The 19,976-nt window shown below is 38.4% G+C and overlaps 1 protein-coding gene across 1 annotated transcript in view; it reads right to left on the reverse strand.

The window, feature by feature from the left end:
* Positions 1 to 19,976, reverse strand: part of cntnap2a (contactin associated protein 2a) — a 214,228-nt gene that overhangs the window by 122,321 nt on the left and 71,931 nt on the right. The window contains exons 10-14 of the mRNA XM_030756212.1: positions 19,500 to 19,649; positions 10,864 to 11,026; positions 5,579 to 5,685; positions 2,531 to 2,650; positions 1,026 to 1,141 (exon numbers count right to left, since the gene is read on the reverse strand). Of these exons, the coding sequence (XP_030612072.1) occupies positions 1,026 to 1,141; positions 2,531 to 2,650; positions 5,579 to 5,685; positions 10,864 to 11,026; positions 19,500 to 19,649 (656 nt within the window). The remainder of the gene's footprint in view (positions 1 to 1,025; positions 1,142 to 2,530; positions 2,651 to 5,578; positions 5,686 to 10,863; positions 11,027 to 19,499; positions 19,650 to 19,976) is intronic.

Below are 19,976 nucleotides of genomic sequence, written 5' to 3' on the forward strand. Positions count from 1 at the left end.
ATGGACATGCAGACAGGATAGCAACTGTCAGGACCGTGTTGAATCTGTGCCATGAAGAATTAGGACAGTTCTGAAGACAAAAGAGGGTCCAACCTAGAAGGTCTAACCAATGAAGTGTATCATAAATCCTTGTAATATCTCTTTTCTATTATCTCACACTTATTAGTATATCTAGTGATATGCGTCCTGCACTCATGCTCTTTCTGTATGTTTACTTAAACTAGAAATTACGGAGGCTGGGGAACACTCCGTTAGCTCTGGGAAAAGTTCAATTTACATACAACCCGAGGCACAGCTCTACAAGCTCAGTCAGTATTTGCCAACAGAAAGCGATTAAATGATTAGTTGCAATGAATGAGTCAGCACATATTCACTTAATAAATACAGTATTGCACCATGGGAAAAGTGACATGGGTTTATGCCTGCTTCACTATTTTTTAATTCACATACTGTATGCATGGTGCTCATGCCCTTTTTGAGTCCATGCGACTCATTTTACATTGTTTGTGGGGGAAAACGAAGGCGTTTACTTTTTTTCAGCAAACAATAAGGATCCTGCTAATACAGAAGAAAATGCAGCTACAGTCTCACAGGCAGAGGTCCCAGAGAACATTGCCCCAAAATTCAACCCAGTATAAACTGTGCCATGCACCGTATTAGGCTCGCTTTTAAACGGTAGGATTTAATCATTTAAAAGAAAACAGATGTTAGCGGCAGTCAATGAAAAATCCTCACACTACTCATCCTTCAGAAGATGTAGATATAAAGTCTCAGGAAGAAGCCCAGAGCCTGAGGGCTACAATTCAAATATCTCAAAACCTTTTTTCACCTCATAATATATTTTAAAAGAAAACAACCTTTTTTTTTTCTTGGTTCTATTTTAACCTAAGAATAATCCTACTTTGACTTTGTGGAAACTTGTGGTGTTTTGTTGTATAAACTTGAAACATTTGCAGATGTTACACAGAAGACTTTCTATGCGTACTGTGTTTAAGTGTGTGTGTGTGTGTGTGTGTGTGTGTTACCTGGTCCATAGAGGCACTGTAGTTGACCTGTAAGACGGTGCGTCTCTCTCTACTGGAACCAGTGACCACAGTTTTGGGCGGCAGGCTGTTCATAACTGTGGTCCATACTTTGTCTTCTACAAAAACATTAATAAAAAAACACATTCAAATTAATTAGTCCTTGCATATAATATAAACATAGTAGACATATTAAATCATTCATATAAACTCACACATGCAATCAAGTCACACATGCAGGCACACTGACACACACACACACACACACACACATATGGAGAAAGCAGCAGTTTAGCTGTCATAGCAGTGAAGTTCTTTCTGTGGAATCCAAGTTACAGCTATGAGACTCCAGGGTTTAATAGACACTTCTGTCCTGTTATAGTATGAACCAGTCACTCACACAGCTCCTTGTTCATTCAGACTGTCAGTCAGGGACTGTGTGTATGTGTTTCAGGTTTCTGAGGTGTGTGTGTATGTGTGGGAGAGAGAGAGAGAGAGAAAAACTCTTAACATTTCAGAGGTGTGTGTGAGTGTGCTATTCAGCGTGACTAAGGGGCCAGCCAGTGGAGTGCAGTGACATTTCATTAAAAGTCTCGCCTTTGCTCTGCCTGCATGCTCTGCTGTTCCAGACTATCTACTTATTCCACTGTGTGTGTGTGTGTGTGCTCAGGTGTGTGTGACAGAAGTGTCACTCAGACCATTGGAGCACTCTTAGAATTGCATAACAGCTTCGTTTCGTATATGTTTGTGGTGTGTGTGTTTTGATGTACATGTGCATCTAAGTATCTGTGTTTGCTGCTCCTTCAGAAGTAAATGTCAGTTACTGTGAGTTTGTTGCCATGGAAACTCCAGACATAGCAGGTTAAGGATGCCGGCATCTGACGTCAAGACAGAGAAGGGCTGCAGAGTTTTCCTCCTTCCACAGGTCATGAAGGAATTTAAATAATAAGAGTGTGTGCTGCTTAAGCCTTTAGGTTTCTGCGTGTTCGCTTATCGAACAGGAATGACACAAACAACGGAATAAGGAGTCCAACTATTAAGTTTAATGAAGCCATTTCAAACAGTTTTACAGATTAATCCGGGTCAGGACTGCATGCCGCTGAGTATGACAGGAAGTGCTGCACCTTCTAATTCAGCTTACAGTTTCATATAGTCACAGCTTATCAGTCTTGGTTACATCATTATACAAAACAATGTGTGGAAAACAGAGAACTTCAACAACAGGGTGACCTCGACGTCTCCATTTCTATCATTGTGTAGTCGTCATCCGTCAGAACACAAAGTTCATGAAACATTATAAGCTTCTGTATTTTTAATCAGTTATGTTTATCCAGTCTAAAACAAATTTCTCAGGGAAATAAATGTACATTTGGTAAGGGGACACATAAACTCATTTCCTTCAGTCACTGGGGCTGGACACTAAGGAAGGAACACACACACAAACACACACAACACACACGCACACAACACACACACACAAACACACAATGCTGAAAAGAGGCACACACCTGTCATGATGCAGTTAACTTTGAAGGGACCAAGAGGTCCGCTGCCATCGGGGTCAATCCAGTAGGCATCAGAGGACCTGCCCAAATGCTTATAGGCCTCACATGAAGGCTCATAGATCGCTGGAGCGGAGAAAGGGTGAAGCGAAACGAGAGCAAACATGAGTTGAAGGAGGGTGGGTATTAATGCACATCTACTATGTCACGTTAAGACTTCGGAATAACAATTAACACAGAACTGTTGAATGGATGAAAGATGAGGAAACACTTTTGCTATTTATAAGTCCTAACCATTAATGCAAAAAAAAAAAAAAAAAAAAGGCTGTGGGTGGTGGCAGTGTTAAAGCCTGGCTTTGCAGCTAAATCAGCAGTCGATTCCCTTGTAAACATAAAAAGAGTTTTCAGATTGGCAGTCATTTTTTTAATTTTTTAATTTTTTTTGTTTTCTTTGCCCTGAGGCGGGTGCGAGAGAAGAGGTTACAGTGAGCCACTCAAAAACATGCTATAGACTTATGCTAGAGTAACATTTCTGTTTTGTTATTTAATTCAGCAACTGAAGCTCCCAGTTCCAGAATGGACCTAAAATAGCAAATCAGTTCCCAAAGCTGCTTCCACCCCGTCCTTCATCCAAAATGTTGCCTCTCTCACTCCATTGTCTCGATTCAGCGCCTGCCGAGGAGCGGCGTCTTCTCCCTAACACTTGAGCAATCTAGCTGACAACATATTGACGTTTTGTTTGTGTTGATGCACACGCAGACAAAGATGGGACGGCAGAAAGAATTACACATCAAAGTGAATTGTGAGTGTGACTTGAAGTGAAACTTTCTTGATTGAAGTGTGACTGTTCACAGGCTCAACAATGAGTTCAAAAAGGAAAAAAAAAAATCTGCAGTTTGTTCATAGTTCCTCATTTCACTTCTTTATTTCTTTCTGCTTTTTCTTTATTTTTTGTCCCTTTATTTTTCTATATGTTTTCTGACTTCTTCATTATTTGTGTTTTTCTCTTTCATCTAGGAGTTTTGCAGTTTTTTTTTTTTTTGCTAACAAAACCAGTGTTGGGAGGATGTAACCCTACCGAGGAATCTCACAAGGATCAAGAAAATTGTTGAGGTTGAGGTTTCTGTTCTGGCTCAAAGCCATTGTTCAAAGGCTGTAATACAATGGCAGTTTAATAGCCAGCATTTCTCATAGGATTGCCTCAGTGTTATGTACCACAACAGAAAGATTCAAAGCGTAACAGAACATCACAAAAATTTCTCTAGAGGGAATGTAATTAGAATATTCAGTAAGTTGATATAAAAGATTTAGTAGAATTGGTGGTGGTGTGTTAAACAAGAGCCTCTTTTTATTGATTAATCATTAAATTATTATTATTTTTTTTCCATTTATGATAGCATGTCATCTCAGAATACAGTCAAAAGCCATTTATTCTTCCATTAATTGACTACTAGGTACCTAATCATTAAAAGAAGGGACACTCGAGTGTATAAAGAGAGATTCTGGCTGCGTGTCCTCGACATCTTATTTCACAGTTTTGATTCATTCATCCTTCTCATGGCTTCAGATTACACCAGGAGTGTTTCTTTCCTTCTTATTTATCCTAGTACGGCAGTCCAGTAATTAGCACTGCTGCCTCACAGCAAGAAAATTCAGAGTTTGAATCTCCTGGTCGTCCAGGACGCCCTGTACCTGCGGGTATCCCGCTTCCTCATGCATGTTAGGTTAATTGATGATTCTAAAATGGCCACGGAAGTGCTTGAATTTCCTTCGGGATCAATAAAGTATCTATCTATCCATCTATCTAGCATAAAGCACTGTATGAATGTGTGCTTAAATATGGCTGTTGCTCTAAAGCACTTTGGGTGGTCAGTAAGCCTAGAAAAGCATTATATAAATGCCAGTTCAGTCCATTTCATCTACTTTGCCACACTGACAAGCTCCACTAGAGAAACTGTTTAGAGGTCCATGACAAAGCAGTGGCTCTTTAAGGAAGTGAAAGGAGTTGCTCGTTCACTCTTTCTCCCCCATACTTTACTGGCAGGTCCCCAGATTTGCTCCACACCTCTACAGCTGAAAACCAGAGACCTTTATTTCTAGGCTGTCTAGTCCTTCAGTTTTTTTTTTTTTTTTTATACAAAGTGTGTGAAATTAGCACCATGGTTATTCATTTAGTTCTTTCATGTTTTCATGTAGCATCACCAGCAGCTGTTATTTTTGGCATAAATACAACACAATGCATTGCAGAGCTCTGTTGTTACATAGTGGCTACATTATTATACCTGATATAGTAAATAGAGAGCAGTTTTGGACACAACTTCACACATAAAGAGATAAATATTCAAACAAAGTATGTAAATCTTGCTTCATCTGTTTCTGTATTTTTTATGATCTATTCATTAATACCTACTTAGACCAACTCTGCGGTGCCTTAATTTGAAGAATGTCTTTTTCATTCACTTTATTCCTCTGGCTTTCTCAGACGTCCATTATATTAAATCTGCTCTTTTATATTTATTGCAGAACTTTTCTTTCCCGCCTTCTCTTAAAAGAGAACAATATTTGAGGCGTATGGGAGGAGGGATGGCATTTTCAAATTGTTAAGCATTAAAAAGGAAAAAAAACAAAAAACATAAAAACGTCCTGCTTTGCTCTCTGCGACTCTGGTCTCTTTGCGTTATGGGGCTTTTTGGGTCGTATTCCTTTTTCTTTGTCAGAACAAAACACACAGTGTAGTCAGAAAAGCCTGAATCCTCTGAATACTTCAAAAGTTCATCTGTCCCTCTAATGGGAATTGTGGCTTTGAGCAGGAAAAAAACCAAAACAACAACAACAACAAAAAGCAGCTTAATCACTCAAAGGCAAATGGAGGAAGGCTAAATCAAATCCACACACGCATGCACGCACGCACGCACGCACGCACGCACGCACGCACGCACGCACGCAAGGAACAGAGTAGTCTACAGACGAGAACAGAAAGACAACACAAACAATGACTGGAACAACAACTGTGTGCACGTGCACGCAAGCACTTAAGCACACGCATACACTTACAAGTGTGGCATGTGGCTCCAGTGTATCCTGTTCCATCACAGGTACAGCTGAAACTGTCCCAGGTCTGTTTACACCGACCACCATGTTCACAGTGATTAGGCATACATCTGGAGAGAGGAAGACAGCGATATACACCACCATTTATAATCTCAGAAATGTTCTTTTTTAAATTTTTTAATCTAAACAAAGATTGATGAAATGTATCAAATAATGATGCCTTCAATAGAATAGCTATGCAAATGCGCAGGGGCCCTTTTATAGCACCTATTTCTCCTGATTTTTGACGGCACATTGAGTAGCTTAATGCCGATCGATCAGAAAACAACAAAAGCTTCAACAAAAGCTTTTCGAACTCTGAAAAGTCTTTGGAGTGTGAGTGCGTGAATGTTAGAAAGTGTCTGGCATACATAAAGGAGCTGTATGAATGGGTGTGTGACGTGGATAAGATTTGCAGCAGAAATCACTTTGAGTGTTCAACTGAGTAGAAAGGCGCGCTTTAAGTACCGGCCTATTTATCAGTTATTATCTCAAAATGGCAAAAACTCACCAGACTATTTTTGTTCTAACAAACAAAAGATATTCCATTGGGATTTTTTTTTTTCAAGCACAAGTATTTACCACTCCCTCCACAGAACAGCTTTAACTGACCATAACTATAAAGAAATAAAATAAGTCCTAATAAACAACTGTCTTAGAACAACAAAAACATTCTAGGCCATGCTAATATGAGTAATTAACAATTTAATGTGACAAACTTGCAACATACAGGTGGTAAATGAATTGAAAATGATCATACATACAGTAATACACAATCAAAATATCTCAAATTAACATTTATATTTAATAAATTTGTGTATTTTTTTAAATCTAATTTTCAGCTGTAGTGTGTTTTTATAATGTAAATTTGCATCACAAAAACACACACAGTGTCAGCAGCCTTGCTTCACAAAACTGGCTTAACGCCAAATAAACTGTATTTAAAGTATTAAGTTGTAACAAGACGCCTGCATAATATTTGTCTTGTGTGTATCTTCATTTTTCTTGACTATTATACACATCACCAGTTATGTTCATTGCAAACATTTATCTGAAACTGAGGACTCTCTATAGCAAAACCTTAATATGAAAAAGGAACAGACAAGTACAACTGTAGTTTAAACCTAGAAGGTTCAATGTGACTATCTTCTTTTTTTCATGACAGATTGGCTCAGTATACATCTAAATGTTGTGATAAACAGTAAGGTGCACTATAAACTAACTCTTTAAATAGGCAAGGAAATACATTAAAAAGATGTTCATCTTAAAGAGGAAAGCTTGCCCAAGGTGATTAAGTATATGCTAAATGACCTGTGACCACAGTGAGATTTGCTTTAAACTTCCATTAGGTAGCTGCTATCTAAAGAAATACTGGACCTACAGAAAGGCATCTGAGACTACATAATTAAAAAAAAAAGAGAGATTCTATGAGTTGGGATTGATGCAAGTTTTATGATATCATTGACCTTGGGCCTTTGAAAACGATCATACATACCTTTCCAGGCAGATGACACCAAATATTCATGCAGTAAAAAAGCTGATTCAAAAGTATAAAACCAGCATATCAGCATCATAATAATTTTGAATGGTTTAAAATAGTGCTCATAAAAGAACCTTCGTTCTTTGAAATTTCACATATTTTCAGTGATGCGGCTATTAGCTTTATAGGGTGAAGAAATCTGTAAACACTGTTACTGCAAGGTGTACACAAAAAAGAAAGAGAGGAAATACTGTCATTAGCTGATGAGACCATGTGTAATACCTGAGATACAGACACCCCAGTGTCAGAGGCCTCAGTTAACTATGAGCAATCAGTAATAAATCTACTTAAATGCGACTTAATTGATTACAGAGACCAAGAGGTGACAGAATTGAGGCTAACAATTCTGATTCTCAGTGTACAATTTTAGGGTTCTTAACAGAAAGCAGAATGTGTTATTGTTACAATTTAGTATCCATATATTCGCAGATGGAAGTAAACAGCGTGTGAACGCAGCAGTGAGCACACAGCAGTTAAGACATCACAGTTTTCCTTGTTAAAATTTGAATACCAACCCAAATCCCGAGCACATCAAAGTTCTGTGGTTTGATCTGCCTGCAGGCCTGTGGGGATGGATCCCGAGGCACTGTAGTCTTAAAGCGGGGTTTTCCACACACACAGTCACGTACAAGTTATGCGATTAGAATTTTTAAGTCTGCTTACTTGAATGTATTAAAATGATGTTAGCAGGAAAGCACGCTGGAGGACAAACAAACACTGACTCATAAAAGCTGCAGGGGTCCTTTAAAATGCTGCGTTCTTCTTCAGCCACATTGGGAGTCGGGCAGTTAAGCAGCACAGATATTCCATCTCTGGAGCTAGACATGATTACCGCTGTTGTGCAAACAATACAGATGAGACTGACATACAACTTTGGGCTTGATCACATAATATATGATAATTTCACTGATAGCAGAGGGTGTTGTATTTTGTGGCCATTTTTTTTTTTTTTATTTCTTTGTATATTAGCACTCAGTGTACTTGGGAAATGAGAGAGAGACGGCATGTGCTGTAAATAAAAATCCCGCCTGTCTTCTAGGCTACAAATGATTTTAGGAGCATTTGGCTCTGTACAGAACTGACCTGGTGGCAGCCTAAAAGCTGTGAAAAACAAACTTCCTACAGTGACACCAGGTTTCACAGCTCATGGTAGCTTCTTTAATCTACAGTGTAAAACTTATTTTTAAGGATGTCAAATAAAACTCCTAAAAATCTGTGAATATTTTACCTTTGTATGTTAGTTAGCATAAAGAATTCATTCATTCAGTAACATGTAGTAACATTGCTTACTAGGCAATAGTGGATTATTGCAGTGTTGTCATTGGCAGGATTTTGGATGTTCTAAAACTACAACTGAAGGGGGGTAGCTATATTGATGACTTCACTTGTGTTAATACAAAAATACCCCTCCAACACATATGAAATGTGAGCACTGAATAAATTATTTTTATAGCATGGACACCACAGTGGCTTCCTGATATTGCTCGACATTTTCCTAATATTCCTACTTACTGTAATTCAAGCCCTTGCCTTCAAGAGTTAATGTTACTCATCTTTTAAAAGTTGTTAGTGTCTGTGATGTATTGACAGGCAGATTTTACCTATTTGAGCTGCGCTTGAGTTGAAACATAGAGCGGAGCATACTCTAGTAACAAACTGCGCACTAATTGTTACATCAATGTTATTGAGTGGATTTTAAAAGTTTGTTTTTACAATGTAACAAGGTTCACATGAAGGGCCTTTCACAGAGGGTTGCGATTGACAATCACAAAAGACATTATGCTCAGCATGCTGTGATCATTCAAGTATACCAACTATACGTGCTCCTGTAGATTTTTCTTTTTTTTTCTTCTTAAAACAAAGAAATTTCTGCAAATTTATGTGTGTGTTGCTGCTGCACTCATTGCCTTGGCAGTGTTACAGAATAACAGTGACATTGTGGGGATTTGCATGGACACAGCTGTGTGTCTCCCTGAGAGTCTGTCTGTTAGGTTGTGTGTAGTTTTTGTTTCTTCCACTATCTCACCCTAAACACAATCTCACAGTGGAACAGCATTGATCAAAGGGAGGTCAGACAGGGCTATTGAACTGCCTTCAAAGACATTCTGATTAGTTAGATGGTAACAGTGCAGCCATTCATCTTCCATGGCAGAACAAGGCCCACCTCAAGTATTGCGGGGCTTATACAAAACATCTGAAGTAATGGACTTGGGCAATACTGGAAGCACAGAGACTAGAAGAGTTTCATTAAATTTTGGAAACTTCTGTGTTTTAGTTAATGTCTAAAACAAAAATTTGGGACCACTTTTTTTTTTTTCCCACCTGTGAATGGAGAACTTTTCTGCACATCTGTTGTTGGAGTTTCAATGTGCAGCAACAGAAATGCAACTTCCAGTGGTCTCTGACACTCTTGGTCACTGATCTTCATGATTGTTCCTCTGTGCAGCATAGTTTGTGAGTCACATAGAGGCAGTTGCACAGAATTCAAAATTAACAGCTTCAGTATTCTTTTGAAATCAAATCATAGCACCTACCTTATAACATTTGATCAAATTAAAACTTCATAATAATGCATTCTTCTGGCTGACTCAGCCAATTAGCACATCTCAATTGTGCATTTGATTGCACGGCACAGCACAAAATATTTAATCAAACACAGAGTCAAAATGCAGATTTTAACTTTGTAAGCATTTTGCCGTTTACGGGATGACACTTCAAATTGGAATTGTTTTCATGTTCATTAAAATAATCAGACACACACTCTGTGTCACACTCCAATATGGACAAATACATTTTTCATTAGTGGATGAAGCTTGGGGACAAAAAGGGTTTTGTGACTTGAGCTGTGCGTGCCTAAACTGCCACAAAGGTACAAAAATTCTTAGAAACATTTTCTGAAAATGCTACTGGCAATGACAACACTGACATAAACAGGATTTTCTGACGTGTCTGCCCGTGTTAGTGTGCGCTCAAGTTGTCTGAACTTAAGATTCTCAGCCAGCCAGACCACTTGTGGCGAAACTAAATTGATCGCAATCAAGCAGGGGTACTCGGTGTCTTCTTCTCTCACCAAGGATATCGATGAAGGTTATTGACAAAGCTCACCTGAAGACAAATCACTGATGAATACGTGACTAACACTGCTGGGGTTAAACTTGCCCTCAAAGTTTAAATGTTTTTGCACACAGGCATCTGTTTCAGTGTAAACAAATGCTGGAATAGAGCTCAAGGCGTGGATGGCTCCATGTATGGCAAATCCATTCCAATGCGTTTGACTAGTCCATGACAAGGAAATAAATTGAAATGTCAACATGTTTAATGAATGCTTACAGTGAGCCAACATTGGGAGGTGCTGTGCAGAATTTCCATCTCTGTTATGCTTGGCAATAAAATAGAGAACTGCTCGTTTTTGATGTTTGATTAAGATTGTTCAGTGTTTTCCATTGATAAACTACACATCCCCTTGCACTGTGAGTTTACCCCATCAATTATATCCATTTATCTGACAAGCAGATAATAGCCAGCAACAAACAAATCCTTGTTCAGTCAAAGAGACAAGAGAGATTGTGAGTTACGTGTAAGTCTCTGGATCAGAATTCAAAGACTCTACATGACACTCTTGTTTACTATGCGATTCTTACCATTTAAAGCCAATTGATTGATAGCACTCATTGCTTTTGTGCCCTGCTCATGCCTGAGCCACTCTTACCTGTCTATGATTGCGCACATGTCCAGGCTGACATTCTCAAAGGCTCCCACAGCGCCTTTCTCCACAGCATGTAAATCAGCAGGTTGGTCATCAACCAAGATAGCTTGCATGCAGCCTTGAAACGAACGCTGGGTTGGCGGGAACAGTGTTGGCAGAAAATAACCTGAAACCCATACAAGAAACAAACAAATCAAAAGAAAAAGAAACACACTTTTAAATTTCTTTTAAATTTTTAACCATTGCCATTTTCTATTGACAATTACAGATAGTTAGAGGTGGAAAAAAAAGCTATTTTTGAGAAATAACAGAAACAAAGGAATGCATAAAAGCTTGTTTTAATGATGAAAAATGAAAGAAGTGGAAGATTGTAGGAAGAACATAATAGGATTCTTTCAGTCTCACAATTTAAAACACACCATGAAAAGAAGACCTTGTGAAGACGGTGACATCAAACAAAACAGCGGCATTATCCTTGATGAGCAACAACACACCTGGCCAGTGAATGGTTATTGTCCCCTTTTTTACAGCCATGAACCTTCATCACTTGTCTTGTTTTAGAGCTTATCCACAAGGCCCATTAGACTTAATGCCAGTGCTAAGACTGCAATAGACTAGAGGACATACTGTACAGATTTTACTCTGTGCTGTACGTTTATGAGCTACAGGAATCAATGGCCTGTCCAGAGGTAGCACTGGGCCTTGACTGAAAAGGGGCCAAGGCTAGGGCAAAACTATGTATATAATATGTGTGTCTGTGTGTGTGTTTTTTTTTTTTTGAACATGCTTCATCTTTTACAAAACTCCACTGATATATGACAGGCTTACATGTATTCTACACGTTTAAATCTGCCTTCATGCTTTGTGTACAATACTTGAGTGCACTGCATATAGTATACGGGCGTAAATCTGCGGAGCACAGGCGGTCCACCAGGTCACTCATAAAACACAACCGCTCAATGACATCTCCATCATCGTGATGATATAAGCTGTCACACTCTCCAGCATGCCTATCAGCTTCAAGGCCAAAGCATCAAAGAGACTTATTATGGGGGGTGGGGTGGGGTGGGGGGGTGCACTGTGGGTGTGTGTGCATGTGTGGGTGTGTGCGTGTATATGCGTCAATATAATTGTAGTTCATGTGCCTGACACAAAGCATATAAAACAGTAGAAAGTAAACAGTATGTGTAAGGGTATGTCTCTGTGTTTTTGCTGGATTCATCCTGTTCTTCGCATGTTTTGATTTTCATCTCCTCCCTCAAAAAAGTTTCTCCTGTCATCCTTGCCATCTGTCTCTTCTCCTGCCACACCTGCCTGCTGTGCTTTTTTTCTTTTTTTTTTTCTCTGAGAGAAACAGAGAGAGAGAGAAAGACAGAGAGGGAGACGGGGAAAGGGAGAGAGAAGATGGGAAACAGAGCAGACTGCAGCTGGCTGGCAGCACTTTGTGTCCTGTGGATAGCTTATAAATGCAAAGGAAATCCAGCTATCCTGACAGTTTGGCAGAATGAGTGGCACTATGCATGAAGCTATGGGTGGATGTATGTATGTCGCTGGGCCATGAAAGCCAGCAGGAGGTTTGTTTCTCTGCTCCTCTATTCAGTCCACTAACTGGGTGTTTTTGCAATTTAAATGCACCAGTACATCTGGTTTCTTTATTGGGTGTCACTCTATTAAATCACTCATTTGATGCAAAATACTATTTTTAAGACCGACAATTGAAAATGCATCTGCATTTTTACTGAAGCTGCCATGCTTCATTTGACAGCTGACTTTGGCACTATAACAGCAAATAAAGACAAAGGTCTGATACATGGAAAAAGTCAAACAGCTGTAAATCACCTTTTAAAGATTTCTATGAATCACATTTATTCATGTGATTCATGGAAATTAGCAGCTGTACTTTGATCAACATTCTATATGTTCATCTGGGCATTGCTTTTTGAATTATAGATGCTAAGACTAAGATTATGTATTTTGCAGGAGCAGAGCTTTAAATTTATTTAAAGTACGGTACTTTCTTTAATTGTCTCTCTAAAGCAATGACCAAAAATAATCAATGTTAATATATAATTACAATTCTCTTTTATTCTTCCTCCATGGGAGCATTTTTGTATCCCCAAGAAGCCTCAGGAAAATTAATGTTTTATGATTGTAATGCAGTGCAATGCAATGTAATGCAGCTATACTGACAAGAAGTGGAAGATTCAGACCAATGTTAATAGAAAAAGACAAACCCTACATCTGTACATCCTCTAGCCTAAATTCTAGTTAGGAATAAGCAGAACATACTGCATTTCCCCCCAATTTCAATGTCATTCTTTGGTTTAATTTGTAGTTTAAGTGCAAACACAAGGACTCTGTTTCTCATAACCCTTCAGAATGTGGAACAACAGCAATAATCCCCTGCAGTCTTGTTGGCACGCTATCACAACCCCCCTGTTGGGCCAAAAGAGCTCGTCTTACAATACACACTGGTAGACCAGCACCAGCTTTCGTCTACCTGTGCACGGCTGGCTCTCAGGCTATATTTCCAAATCCCACTGCATTTAGAGGTATGTGTCTGCTTCAGGAGGAGGCAGGTTGAAAATCTGCCAATATGCTCATAGGTAAATTATTAAACAAATATTCCAAGGATGTAACTCTAGAGCATATTCAGAAGAGACAAGAACTGTTGCCAAAAACAATATGTAATTTCACACAAAACCGAGAAAACACTCCAGGAAAAAAACAAACAAAAAAAAGTGCTTATCTGTGACCTCCTGCCGCAGTTTCTCCCTGAGCAATTTCCCTTAACTGTCAAAAAAAAAAAGTCCTTAGAGCACCTTATAGAGCACTCTCAAACAAATATAACATGCATGAATGTCAAACAATACGCATGTCAACAAAACTATGCACCTCACCCACCATGGCAGACATGGCTGATGTGCACGTAAACAGAACTTGATGCACTTACACAAAGACGCACATGCAGCACATGGACTGTACTTTGACAAATGCGGTTGCCAGAGTCTCATGTCTTATTCATAACAAGCCTTAAGATGTAAAGGTAGAGGCAACAGCATGCAGAAGCATCACCGAAAATGTGCTACTCATTACGAGGATTACTAGTTAAATTGCATAATGTATATCAAATGATATGAGGTGTGTGTCCTCGTTTTTACAGGGAAAAACTGAAAAACTTTAGATCCTAAAACGACCAAATGAAACCACTGGAGGGCTACAACGCTGCTTATTCCTAACTAGAATTTAGGCTAGAGGATGTACAGATGTAGGGTTTGTCTTTTTCTATTAACAATGTCAAAAACATACTACATCATAGGATATATGTCATGATAAATCATTTAGTCATCCACATAAAATGTGAGAGAAGGCATTCTATCATTTCCAAAATGATAAAAAGGAGCAATGAGCTATGAAAAGCTGTGACAATATTTGGAACAACTCAGTATGATCAAATGTATAAGAAAGTCATGATTTCAAAACTACAATAGGAAACAGTACATGCTCTTTTCTCCCCCCCACAGACAAGCTAGAAAGCGTCAGAGTGGAACGTCCCATAATTGACTGCTCTCTCATTAGTGAAGCAATTCCCCCCCCCCCCCCCCCCCCCTCTTCCCGAATAGAAAATATGACTTTATGGCTTTGTGTATGTGCACTTATGTGTGATTGTGTGTGTCTCCCTGTCTTGCCTCTTGAGAAATTCAATTTATGGATGTCTTGTGCCAGTCACTTACTAATTTCTCTAAGCGTAGCGTCATGAGTGGAAAAACTACTCCCCGTAAAATAGGCTTTGGGTTTAGGAGACTACTTCTAAAGGCAGGTGCTCAATGGACAGAGGAGTGGAGATAAGAGGAGCAGGATAGGAGTCCAGTGGGAGGCGAAGGAATGGGTTAAAGTAAATGAAATAATGGGTAAAATGAAGAAATGAAATGTGGGGAGGAAAACTGAAGGAGCAGAAGAGGAAGAAACCTGCAAAGAATAGACTGAAGAAAGAGAGCAGAGTTAAGGGCAAGTTCAAAGGCTCAAAGCCTCGGTCTTTCTTGCCATCGACATCCTCAGTATAATATCTGATAACCTTGCAACCTTGGGAGAGGTGCCAAATGAATTTTAATGCCACAGGAATGGCAGGGTTATTACATCTCAAGCAAAATTTTTGAATAGCTGCTCAACTAAAAGGTTAACATTGTCAATTAGTACATCATTTCAAAGTATGAAAAATGGTGTTATCTTAACTGCTATTAACCAATATTAACTGACATGCTAAAAAAGCATGAAAGGCATAAAAAGACAGCATAAAAAAAGGCTCACAGAAATAAGGAAGAATATTCAATAAAGGGAAATATTATGTACTCAATTTGCATAGCCATTAAACTCCTTGGGAATGGTTTTTATCTGCATAATGTTCCATCATAGTCAAAATCAAATCAAATCAAAATACATTAAAAGTTACCACTTATTTAAATTAGGTAATTTATTTAGTTATTAAAAGCATTAATTAGCAAAAATTTCATGTGACTTTACACACTTTCATATTACACATGCATGACATTAATTTTAATGGTTAAAGTATCGACGACTCCTTTTGACAAAAATTAAAATCATGCTTGTATGTTTTTATTTTGTCTGTATTTTCCAAACATCAGCACTCTAATGGCTTCCCAGCACTTGGCCTGCACTTCATTAAATGTAACCATGTTCCACCAGTGATATGCTGTTATCTTTATCCATTTCTACAAACTTCTATCTAATTCCATATAGACTGATATTTATATTGTGTACTTGTGTGTGTGCAGGTGTAAGTGAAACATACGTTCTCAGCTTTAATGTTTGTCATACTGTATGTATATTCCTACTTATTAGTGGCAGTCAAGCCTCAATAAAGCACTAATTGATCTTAATGTGCTTTAATGTGGCAGCTGGTCATGCTTAATAAACACTACAGTAAACAAGCAAACAAACAAAAAAAACATATATGAAGAATATAGAAACAGACATACTCACAACACCCTAGCAATATTTTTACAGTGGTGCTCACACCACCATAATGAATGGAATACCTACTTTAAACTGTCATTTCCCGAGACCAAATCTTCACAGCTCTCACAATTAGATTAAAATCCAAGAGAGAAATGACATATCATTGGAATGAGTACATGCAGAGTCGCATCATTTTAATATCATTAAAAAAAAAACCCTCATTATTATAAAAATCCCTTTTTTACGAGTGTCTAGTCAAAGACGAAGTTGACAACAAAGAGCACAAAGAAACGACATAAAACCCAGAGCATAAAATATATCTCTACCATTACATAGTCGCATGCTACTTGTTTACAAAGTAGGGTGCAGTCAGTGGTCTCTGATCTACAACTGTTGCCAATAGAAGTGCAGCAGATTGATGCCTTACAGCCATGTGATTTGAAGCAGATGGCTACCTGGATGGCTGCACCTACATAAATTACTCACAGCAATTAACTCAAGCTTTGTCCTGTGTGTGTATATATATATAGCAGAAACCTCACAGTATTATGAACAATCCCTGTTTTTATACATACATACATACATTATATATATATATATATACGGAGAACGAACTTTTGCTTTTGCTCCTTTTTGTGGTTTAATTTTAATTCTTTTATTCAAAATAAGCTGTTAAAACAAGCATAACACATTTCAACATCAAGGAATACAGCTGAGCAAATGATTAATTTCCAACTATATTAAGTGAGACAATGTTGAATCCAGTTAGGATGCTTAACTTTAATTTCAGGTGTTTGCTTATCACAGGAGCACTTCCACCCTTCGTTGGTCTGTGTAGTAGACTGGCGGGAAAATAAACAAAATGTTGAAGTTTAAGCTTATGTATATTGATTCATTCATCAACCAAACTTAAGTTAATATTTCTCATGTTAAATATTTAAATGTGATTAAAATGCGATTAATTTTGATTAATTAATTACAAAGCTTCTAATTAATTCAATTACTTTTTTAATTGAGTCCCACCCCTAATATATATATATATATATATATATATATATATATATATATATATATATATATATATATATATATATATATATATATATAATGTATGTATGTATGTATAAAAACAGGGATTGTTCATAATGTGAGGTTTCTGCTAATTGTGGCACACTGATAAAACCGTCTCAGTCACAGTGAAAGTGCTGATGGAATACTGTTAGAGAGCTTTAGGACAGCTTAATGGGCCTGGCCTCTTTGACTCATCCAGCTAAGCGATCAGAGAGAGAGTAATTGAGGGCAAGCCAAAGGCTAAACTATCTTTTGTACATTCACTATATTATTCTGTTACCTCTGTTCTGAGATGGAAATTATCCTCTGTATGTGATGAGCGCAATGCTTTGAATAATTACTGGATATTTTGGTTGAGTTAACATGGTTCTGTGGGTGAGAACAGGAGTTTCACACCGTAGCTATGGTCACCCATCTTTTCATGTAAGTTCACAGACATGTATACGAGCACCAACCCACATTTTTATGATTTTAGGCCTCCTTTGGAAATCTTTGATAACAAGGAGGCAAGACGCTAACTGAAAGGGGGGGAAAAGTCATTAAAATTCACAGGCTGATCTACATGGAAGGCCACTGTTTCTATTAAAATAAACCAAACCCAATCATGACAAAGATAAGAGAAAATGAAAATAACTCTAAGAGCTAAACACAAGCTCCAACAGCACACATAGTTTTCCATGAAACAGCTCCTAAAAGTTTTTCCCTAGCTTCTAAAGTGTTGGCCTAAATATCATTTTGTAGCTCTTTCCATACTAATAATCAACTGTTTTGTATCCCCTGCAGCCTCCAAACTTGTGTTTACCACCAGGCTCCCTGCTCCTCAGCATTCATTATGTCATGTAAAATTAACGAGAAAAACCCCCAGTCACAGTTCCTGCCAATTCAGCACACTACTTCCATCAGAGGGGAGAAACTACTGAAAAACTGCTGTATTTCTTCAGATGCTGCAATGTGTACTTAGTGTTTATGTGTAAGTGCATACTGTATATGTGTTCACATCAAAGTCAACTGCAAAGTGATGTATGTTACCTACTGCAATGCACTGTTGTAGATTTTTTTTTTCTTTCAAAATTATCCAACTGACACTCAGACCCAGAGACTGAAACACTCAAAGCTCAATTTCCTCCTATTTCTCTTGGAATGTTGTAAATTTAATTGACTGGACGTGATCTGTAAATCAAAATTCTGTCTACATAAGGTGTCATACTTGTGACAGTGCTTATTAGGATGAAGTCGTGAGGTTAAAAGCTACCTGCTGAAGTCAAGGGACAGGATTGTGTCAAGGTACAAATCTGGCATTGGAACAACCAGTACTCTTCCTAGAGCTGGCTGTCTGACCAACCAAAGAAACTGCCAGAAAAGGGCCTAGGTACATAGAGTACCAGTCAAAGGTTTGGACACACAGACCCATTCATATGAATAGATAAGTGTATTACAAATGTGCTACAACCAAGTACCATAAGTTAAATAAATAAATCTGCAGATTTGCTTGAAATATTGGTTGTAGATTAATTTTCCTTGCCTCACTGTTTAATCTGCTAACGTTTTGAATGTACCGTTAAAAAAAATCTTTCCATATTTTTTCATTCCTGTGTGTCACTTCTTTGCACTCTTTTTTTCTCTTCTGTTTTGGAAATCCTTCATCTAACTGTCTCCTCTGCCCTCTTCATGGAGTAAAGACATTGCGGAGATCCTTTCCTCTCAGCCACTATTGATTCACAGCTCAGTTTACTGAAGTCAATAAATCACCAATTGGATCAAGTGGAGACTAGAGGATGTGAAGGAAAAGGAGAGGGGAGACATAAAAGACAGACAAAGACTAAAAAAGAGAAAGTTGTGATATCAATAATGAAAAAATGAAGAATTAAATTCAGTGATTCTGCAACAGCCCAGATTGACAAAAGACCTTCAGAATCCTTCAAAGATGTAACAGACTCTAGGCTGAAAATCTATTAGCACATCAAGGTCTCACAGACTTTGATTTTATATAGAAAATGTACAGAGTCATCATGGACTTGGGGGATTTGCTCAATACCGGCTAAGAGTAAATTAAAATAGACACCAGAATAAAAGTACCTGGGCTGTGTGTTTGTCGGGTGCTCTGATCCTTATTGACTGGCCTGGGGAAATGATTTTGCTTGATGGAGGAGATTGTGCTCAGATAGAGAGAGAGGGACAGGGGCATGATGGAGCTATCAGAGCTGGACTATCTCTCCAAGTTACTGTAATTTCATACAGGTGCCCCCCCCCCCCCCCCCCCAACACACACACACACACACACACACACACACATACACACACTTAGATACGGACCATCTTCCAAAAGACAGACAGCGGTGTCTGGCATCATTAACCTGGCGTCTTCCTAATTCTGACAGATTGAGGCTGCTGCATGTGTTATCACTCCCTTCATATCTCTCTTTTTCTCTCTGTTTGTTACAGTATGTGTCGCCTCTATATATGGTGATGTTGTTGTTGTGTCTGAGCTCTTGCTATGTGAGCAACTTTTTATTAAATTCTGCCGACTGGAAAAGAGATCTGGTGTGTTGTTCTCATTAGCTCCGAGGCATTGGTGCGGGGTTGACCCTTACCTCCGAGGTGATAGGTTCCTCCCGTGGTGATGGTGAGAGGTGAGACGGAGCGCACGGCAGACACTTCCTCGCCATCTATCGTCAGCATAGCAAAGTTCTCCTTGGCAACCAAACGTATTGCGTGCCACTGGCCGTCATTGAGGCCCGAACCTGGGAAAAGCAATAAGGCAAAAGTATTTGTGTAAATCCGTGGATAAAATAAAAAAAATTGCTCACAAAAAAAAAAATAAAAAAAAAAAAAATAAAAAAAAAAAAAAAAAAAAAAAAAAGGCCCACCACACAAAATTCAATACTGGTTATTTTTACCCCAGTAGGTCCAAGTTATTTTTTTAATAGTAGAATATAAAAGAATGTGTAAGGCCCTGACTGGGATTTGTCAATAAGACAATTGGCTGGGTGAGAGGTATGTGAGTGATTCATTCTGTTATGTGTGGCTATCCCTCTCTGTTTCCTCTCTACTTTTATATTCAGCATATT

Source organism: Archocentrus centrarchus, chromosome 20, assembly GCF_007364275.1.
Source record: "Archocentrus centrarchus isolate MPI-CPG fArcCen1 chromosome 20, fArcCen1, whole genome shotgun sequence".
NCBI lineage: Eukaryota > Metazoa > Chordata > Actinopteri > Cichliformes > Cichlidae > Archocentrus > Archocentrus centrarchus.